The sequence below is a fragment of the Littorina saxatilis genome, linkage group LG1 (genome assembly GCF_037325665.1).
Source record: "Littorina saxatilis isolate snail1 linkage group LG1, US_GU_Lsax_2.0, whole genome shotgun sequence".
NCBI lineage: Eukaryota > Metazoa > Mollusca > Gastropoda > Littorinimorpha > Littorinidae > Littorina > Littorina saxatilis.
In genome coordinates, this window is record NC_090245.1 from 1,858,312 (window position 1) to 1,868,311 (window position 10,000).

Here is a 10,000-nt window from a genome sequence, read left to right on the forward strand (position 1 = left end):
TATTGAATATCAGGTGCAGACAATCCTGTACTACCAGGCTGTGTATCAGTAACACATACACTGTATTGAATATCAGGTGCAGACAATCCTGTACTACCAGGCTGTGTATCAGTAACACATACACTGTATTGAATATCAGGTACAGACAATCCTGTACTACCAGGCTGTGTATCAGTAACACATTACACTGGATTGAATATCAGGTACAGACAATCCTGTACTACCAGGCTCAACCTACATGACACGACCCTTTCATTCATGTTAAGAAAACACCTTTTTTTGTGTGTGTGCACAGGTTGATTACTGTGACCCAATAGGACACCTGCAATGTTAGGATGATTACTGTGACCCAATAGGACACCTGCAATGTCAGGATGATTACTGTGACCCAATAGGACACCTGCAATGTCAGGATGATTACTGTGACCCAATAGGACACCTGCAATGTCAGGATGATTACTGTGACCCAATAGGACACCTGCAATGTCAGGATGATTACTGTGACCCAATAGGACACCTGCAATGTCAGGATGATTACTGTGACCCAATAGGACACCTGCAATGTCAGGATGATTACTGTGACCCAATAGGACACCTGCAATGTCAGGATGATTACTGTGACCCAATAGGACACCTGCAATGTTAGGATGATTACTGTGACCCAATAGGACACCTGCAATGTTAGGATGATTACTGTGACCCAATAGGACACCTGCAATGTCAGGATGATTACTGTGACCCAATAGGACACCTGCAATGTCAGGATGATTACTGTGACCCAATAGGACACCTGCAATGTCAGGATGATTACTGTGACCCAATAGGACACCTGCAATGTTAGGATGTTTTGGGCTGCTCCTAAGGGTGCACATTGGAATTTATCTGGATTTTCTAAGTGCATGCTTAAGTTCAGGCAGACCCTAAAGTTCTTGAAATCTTACAAATACTGTTAGAATGAGAGTGCATGCAGTGTGATGATGTACATGGGGTGGAACGTGCGTTATACAGACCATGTTTCTAAAGTTGATGTTGAGCTTGAGTTTCTGTGAGAGACGCAGCATCTTTCTGGCAGTGGCAACATCTCCAGCCAACACGCAGTGAGCAAACTCCTGAAACCAACACACAGGACTTTGTTATTGCTTAATTCAAACAAGAGGTTGAGCTCATCAATTATCAACAAGCTAAAAAGTGTGATGCTTGCGAATTGCATGTACAGTTCTTGGTTTTTAACTGATGCTAATTGTGTGTTAAATGATGATCATTTTTTGAGAACAAAAATCTTGGTACGGTATAATCCCCCCAAAATATGGTTTAAAGGGTTAATATTGTTGACAGACTGCACAGCAATACGGCCCACAATGCATTGTACGGTGGAACCATCCTTTTAAAATTTACCCCCTCCCCCTCTTTTAAAAAACTGAAAGATGACCAACCCTTGTAAAACCTTATTGACTCAAAAAGTTTGCAGTGGTAAAAAGGGATTGGGTTGTGGGATGGGGTACGTACGTTCCATTGTACACCCAACATGTGACTCACCATGGATGGAGGGATGTCACTGACCACCCTGATAATGCTATACACCCAACAGACAACATGTGACTCACCATGGATGGAGGGATGTCACTGACCACCCTGATAATGCTATACACCCAACAGACAACATGTGACTCACCATGGATGGAGGGATGTCACTGACCACCCTGATAACGCTTTACACCCAACAGACAACATGTGACTCACCATGGATGGAGGGAATCTGCCACTGACCACCCTGATAATGCTATACACCCAACAGACAACATGTGACTCACCATGGATGGAGGGAATCTGCCACTGACCACCCTGATAATGCTTTACACCCAACAGACAACATGTGACTCACCATGGATGGAGGGAATCTGCCACTGACCACCCTGATAATGCTATACACCCAACAGACAACATGTGACTCACCATGGATGGAGGGAATCTGCCACTGACCACCCTGACAATGCTTTACACCCAACAGACAACATGTGACTCACCATGGATGGAGGGAATCTGCCACTGACCACCCTGATAATGCTATACACCCAACAGACAACATGTGACTCACCATGGATGGAGGGAATCTGCCACTGACCACCCTGACAATGCTTTACACCCAACAGACAACATGTGACTCACCATGGATGGAGGGATGCCACTGACCACCCTGATAATGCTTTACACCCAACAGACAACATGTGACTCACCATGGATGGAGGGATGCCGCTGACCACTTGGATAATGCTTTACACCCAACAGACAACATGTGACTCACCATGGATGGAGGGATGCCACTGACCACCCTGATAATGCTATACACCCAACAGACAACATGTGACTCACCATGGATGGAGGGATGCCACTGACCACCCTGATAATGCTATACACCCAACAGACAACATGTGACTCACCATGGATGGAGGGAATCTGCCACTGACCACCCTGATAATGCTTTACACCCAACAGACAACATGTGACTCACCATGGATGGAGGGATGCCACTGACCACCCTGATAATGCTTTACACCCAACAGACAACATGTGACTCACCATGGATGGAGGGAATCTGCCACTGACCACCCTGATAATGCTTTACACCCAACAGACAACATGTGACTCACCATGGATGGAGGGATGTCACTGACCACCATAATGCTATACACCCAACAGACAACATGTGACTCACCATGGATGGAGGGATGTCACTGACCACCCTGATAATGCTATACACCCAACAGACAACATGTGACTCACCATGGATGGACAGATGTCACTGACCACCCTGATAATGCTATACACCCAACAGACAACATGTGACTCACCATGGATGGAGGGAATCTGCCACTGACCACCCTGACAATGCTTTACACCCAACAGACAACATGTGACTCACCATGGATGGAGGGAATCTGCCACTGACCACCCTGATAATGCTTTACACCCAACAGACAACATGTGACTCACCATGGATGGAGGGATGTCACTGACCACCATAATGCTATACACCCAACAGACAACATGTGACTCACCATGGATGGAGGGAATCTGCCACTGACCACCCTGATAATGCTTTACACCCAACAGACAACATGTGACTCACCATGGATGGAGGGATGTCACTGACCACCCTGATAATGCTTTACACCCAACAGACAACATGTGACTCACCATGGATGGAGGGAATCTGCCACTGACCACCCTGATAATGCTTTACACCCAACAGACAACATGTGACTCACCATGGATGGAGGGAATCTGCCACTGACCACCCTGATAATGCTATACACCCAACAGACAACATGTGACTCACCATGGATGGAGGGAATCTGCCACTGACCACCCTGATAATGCTTTACACCCAATAGACAACATGTGACTCACCATGGATGGAGGGATGTCACTGACCACCCTGATAATGCTATACACCCAACAGACAACATGTGACTCACCATGGATGTAGGGATGTCACTGACCACCCTGATAATGCTATACACCCAACAGACAACATGTGACTCACCATGGATGGAGGGATGTCACTGACCACCCTGATAATGCTATACACCCAACAGACAACATGTGACTCACCATGGATGGAGGGATGCCACTGACCACCCTGATAATGCTATACACCCAACAGACAACATGTGACTCACCATGGATGGAGGGATCTGCCACTGACCACCCTGATAATGCTTTACACTCAACAGACATGTGACTCACCATGGATGGAGGGATGTCACTGACCACCCTGATAATGCTTTACACCCAACAGACAACATGTGACTCACCATGGATGGACGGATGCCGCTGACCACTCGGATAATGCTATACACCCAACAGACAACATGTGACTCACCATGGATGGAGGGATGCCACTGACCACCCTGATAATGCTATACACCCAACAGACAACATGTGACTCACCATGGATGGAGGGATGTCACTGACCACCATGATAACGCTTTACACCCAACAGACAACATGTGACTCACCATGGATGGAGGGATGCCACTGACCACCCTGATAATGCTATACACCCAACAGACAACATGTGACTCACCATGGATGGACAGATGTCACTGACCACCCTGATAATGCTATACACCCAACAGACAACATGTGACTCACCATGGATGGAGGGATGCCACTGACCACCCTGATAATGCTATACACCCAACAGACAACATGTGACTCACCATGGATGGAGGGATGCCACTGACCACCCTGATAATGCTATACACCCAACAGACAACATGTGACTCACCATGGATGGAGGGATGCCACTGACCACCCTGATAATGCTATACACCCAACAGACAACATGTGACTCACCATGGATGGAGGGATGCCACTGACCACCCTGATAATGCTATACCCCCAACAGACAACATGTGACTCACCATGGATGGAGGGATGTCACTGACCACCCTGATAATGCTTTACACCCAACAGACAACATGTGACTCACCATGGATGGAGGGATGCCACTGACCACCCTGATAATGCTATACACCCAACAGACAACATGTGACTCACCATGGATGGAGGGATGTCACTGACCACCATGATAACGCTTTACACCCAACAGACAACATGTGACTCACCATGGATGGAGGGAATCTGCCACTGACCACCCTGACAATGCTTTACACCCAACAGACAACATGTGACTCACCATGGATGGAGGGATGTCACTGACCACCCTGATAATGCTATACACCCAACAGACAACATGTGACTCACCATGGATGGAGGGATGCCGCTGACCACTCGGATAATGCTTTACACCCAACAGACAACATGTGACTCACCATGGATGGAGGGATGTCACTGACCACCCTGATAATGCTATACACCCAACAGACAACATGTGACTCACCATGGATGGAGGGATGCCGCTGACCACCCTGATAATGCTTTACACCCAACAGACAACATGTGACTCACCATGGATGGAGGGAATCTGCCACTGACCACCCTGATAATGCTTTACACCCAACAGACAACATGTGACTCACCATGGATGGAGGGATGCCACTGACCACCCTGATAATGCTTTACACCCAACAGACAACATGTGACTCACCATGGATGGAGGGAATCTGCCACTGACCACCCTGATAATGCTTTACACCCAACAGACAACATGTGACTCACCATGGATGGAGGGATGTCACTGACCACCATAATGCTATACACCCAACAGACAACATGTGACTCACCATGGATGGAGGGATGTCACTGACCACCCTGATAATGCTATACACCCAACGGACAACATGTGACTCACCATGGATGGACGGATGTCACTGACCACCCTGATAATGCTATACACCCAACAGACAACATGTGACTCACAATGGATGGAGGGAATCTGCCACTGACCACCCTGACAATGCTTTACACCCAACAGACAACATGTGACTCACCATGGATGGAGGGAATCTGCCACTGACCACCCTGATAATGCTTTACACCCAACAGACAACATGTGACTCACCATGGATGGAGGGATGTCACTGACCACCATAATGCTATACACCCAACAGACAACATGTGACTCACCATGGATGGAGGGAATCTGCCACTGACCACCCTGATAATGCTTTACACCCAACAGACAACATGTGACTCACCATGGATGGAGGGATGTCACTGACCACCCTGATAATGCTTTACACCCAACAGACAACATGTGACTCACCATGGATGGAGGGAATCTGCCACTGACCACCCTGATAATGCTTTACACCCAACAGACAACATGTGACTCACCATGGATGGAGGGAATCTGCCACTGACCACCCTGATAATGCTATACACCCAACAGACAACATGTGACTCACCATGGATGGAGGGAATCTGCCACTGACCACCCTGATAATGCTTTACACCCAACAGACAACATCTGACTCACCATGGATGGAGGGATGTCACTGACCACCCTGATAATGCTATACACCCAACAGACAACATGTGACTCACCATGGATGGAGGGATGTCACTGACCACCCTGATAATGCTATACACCCAACAGACAACATGTGACTCACCATGGATGGAGGGATGTCACTGACCACCCTGATAATGCTATACACCCAACAGACAACATGTGACTCACCATGGATGGAGGGATGCCACTGACCACCCTGATAATGCTATACACCCAACAGACAACATGTGACTCACCATGGATGGAGGGAATCTGCCACTGACCACCCTGATAATGCTTTACACTCAACAGACAACATGTGACTCACCATGGATGGAGGGATGTCACTGACCACCCTGATAATGCTATACACCCAACAGACAACATGTGACTCACCATGGATGGACGGATGCCGCTGACCACTCGGATAATGCTTTACACCCAACAGACAACATGTGACTCACCATGGATGGAGGGATGCCACTGACCACCCTGATAATGCTATACACCCAACAGACAACATGTGACTCACCATGGATGGAGGGATGTCACTGACCACCATGATAACGCTTTACACCCAACGGACAACATGTGACTCACCATGGATGGAGGGATGCCACTGACCACCCTGATAATGCTATACACCCAACGGACAACATGTGACTCACCATGGATGGACGGATGTCACTGACCACCCTGATAATGCTATACACCCAACAGACAACATGTGACTCACCATGGATGGAGGGATGCCACTGACCACCCTGATAATGCTATACACCCAACAGACAACATGTGACTCACCATGGATGGAGGGATGTCACTGACCACCATGATAACGCTTTACACCCAACAGACAACATGTGACTCACCATGGATGGAGGGAATCTGCCACTGACCACCCTGATAATGCTATACACCCAACAGACAACATGTGACTCACCATGGATGGAGGGAATCTGCCACTGACCACCCTGATAATGCTATACACCCAACAGACAACATGTGACTCACCATGGATGGAGGGAATCTGCCACTGACCACCCTGATAATGCTTTACACCCAACAGACAACATGTGACTCACCATGGATGGAGGGAATCTGCCACTGACCACCCTGATAATGCTATACACCCAACAGACAACATGTGACTCACCATGGATGGAGGGATGCCGCTGACCACCCTGATAACGCTTTACACCCAACAGACAACATGTGACTCACCATGGATGGAGGGATGCCGCTGACCACTTGGATAATGCTTTACACCCAACAGACAACATGTGACTCACCATGGATGGAGGGATGTCACTGACCACCCTGATAATGCTATACACCCAACAGACAACATGTGACTCACCATGGATGGAGGGATGTCACTGACCACCCTGATAATGCTATACACCCAACAGACAACATGTGACTCACCATGGATGGAGGGATGTCACTGACCACCCTGATAATGCTATACACCCAACAGACAACATGTGACTCACCATGGATGGAGGGAATCTGCCACTGACCACCCTGATAATGCTATACACCCAACAGACAACATGTGACTCACCATGGATGGAGGGATGTCACTGACCACCCTGATAATGCTATACACCCAACAGACAACATGTGACTCACCATGGATGGAGGGATGTCACTGACCACCCTGATAATGCTTTACACTCAACAGACATGTGACTCACCATGGATGGAGGGATGTCACTGACCACCCTGATAATGCTTTACACCCAACAGACAACATGTGACTCACCATGGATGGAGGGATGTCACTGACCACCCTGATAATGCTATACACCCAACAGACAACATGTGACTCACCATGGATGGAGGGATGTCACTGACCACCCTGATAATGCTATACACCCAACAGACAACATGTGACTCACCATGGATGGAGGGATGTCACTGACCACCCTGATAATGCTATACACCCAACAGACAACATGTGACTCACCATGGATGGAGGGATGTCACTGACCACCCTGATAATGCTATACACCCAACAGACAACATGTGACTCACCATGGATGGAGGGATGCCACTGACCACCCTGATAATGCTATACACCCAACAGACAACATGTGACTCACCATGGATGGAGGGATGTCACTGACCACCCTGATAATGCTTTACACCCAACAGACAACATGTGACTCACCATGGATGGAGGGATGCCACTGACCACCCTGATAATGCTATACACCCAACAGACAACATGTGACTCACCATGGATGGAGGGATGCCACTGACCACCCTGATAATGCTATACACCCAACGGACAACATGTGACTCACCATGGATGGAGGGATGCCACTGACCACCCTGATAATGCTATACACCCAACGGACAACATGTGACTCACCATGGATGGAGGGAATCTGCCACTGACCACCCTGATAATGCTTTACACCCAACAGACAACATGTGACTCACCATGGATGGAGGGAATCTGCCACTGACCACCCTGATAATGCTTTACACCCAACAGACAACATGTGACTCACCATGGATGGAGGGAATCTGCCACTGACCACCCTGATAATGCTTTACACCCAACAGACAACATGTGACTCACCATGGATGGAGGGAATCTGCCACTGACCACCCTGATAATGCTATACACCCAACGGACAACATGTGACTCACCATGGATGGAGGGATGCCACTGACCACCCTGATAATGCTATACACCCAACGGACAACATGTGACTCACCATGGATGGACGGATGTCACTGACCACCCTGATAATGCTATACACCCAACAGACAACATGTGACTCACAATGGATGGACGGATGTCACTGACCACCCTGATAATGCTATACACCCAACAGACAACATGTGACTCACCATGGATGGACGGATGCCGCTGACCACCCTGATAATGCTATACACCCAACAGACAACATGTGACTCACCATGGATGGACGGATGCCGCTGACCACTCGGATAATGCTTTCTGTTCCCATGTCCAGCGCCAGCTGAAGCAAGGTCTTGTTGTTCTGAGACACACACAGTATTCAAACATCACATAGTCAGCTGCCAGATGTATTCAGTGATTATTTTATCAAGAAGGTTTCTGATATTCGTTCTGAACTTGATCAGATGAGTGCACATTCTGCTTCCTCCAGTCATGTTGATGTTCCCACTGATTGTTCTCTTTCATCATTTCAGCCAATCAGTGAAAAAGACCTTAGATCCATTATTCTGAAGTCCAAACCAACAACTTGTCCACTTGATCCCATACCCACACCACTGCTTCTTGAGAATCTTGATGTGTTGTTGCCAACTCTTACTCAAATTGTCAATGATAGCCTGTTATCTGGTGTTTTTCCATCATTGTTCAAAACTGCACTTGTCAAACCACTTCTCAAAAAACCTAGTCTTGATGTCAATATGTTGAAGAATTATCGTCCTGTATCTAATTTATCATTCTTGTCCAAAGTTTTTGAAAAGGTAGTTTTGAAGCAGCTGTTGTCATATTTGAACACCCATGATTTGATATCGCATTCTCAGTCCGCTTATCGCCCTTCTCACTGTACTGAAACAGCCCTACTTAAAGTAATCAGTGACATTCTGTCTGCTCTGGATGGTGGTGACGTGTCAGTGCTTACCCTACTTGACCTTTCTGCAGCGTTCGACACGATTGACCATGTCACGCTTCTCCATAGACTTCAGACTCTGTACGGCATCTCCGGTCCACCGCTAGCATGGCTTGAGTCCTATCTCATTGGCAGGACCCAGGCTGTGCTTGTCGATGGCCAGATGTCTGCTCCAGCCCCACTTTCTTTCGGCGTTCCTCAAGGTTCAGTACTCGGTCCCATCCTTTTCATCATGTACACTAAGCCCCTCTCCACACTGATTCAAAACCATTCTGTTTTAAATCAGTCTTTTGCTGATGACACCCAGCTGTATAAACCCAGTCCCCCTGCAGAGACACATTCCGCCATCCAGACCATTCAGACATGCATCACTGATGTTAAATCTTGGATGGTCGACAACAAACTTAAGCTGAATGATGAT

At 47.7% G+C, this 10,000-nt stretch overlaps 1 protein-coding gene across 2 annotated transcripts in view; it reads right to left on the reverse strand.

The window, feature by feature from the left end:
* LOC138959125 (serine/threonine-protein phosphatase 6 regulatory ankyrin repeat subunit A-like) overlaps positions 1-10,000 on the reverse strand; it is a 177,430-nt gene that overhangs the window by 27,578 nt on the left and 139,852 nt on the right. For both annotated transcript variants that reach the window (XM_070330494.1, XM_070330486.1), the window contains exons 7-8: positions 8,896-8,979; positions 1,011-1,109 (exon numbers count right to left, since the gene is read on the reverse strand). In XM_070330494.1, coding sequence (XP_070186595.1) covers positions 1,011-1,109; positions 8,896-8,979 — 183 coding nt within the window. The remainder of the gene's footprint in view (positions 1-1,010; positions 1,110-8,895; positions 8,980-10,000) is intronic.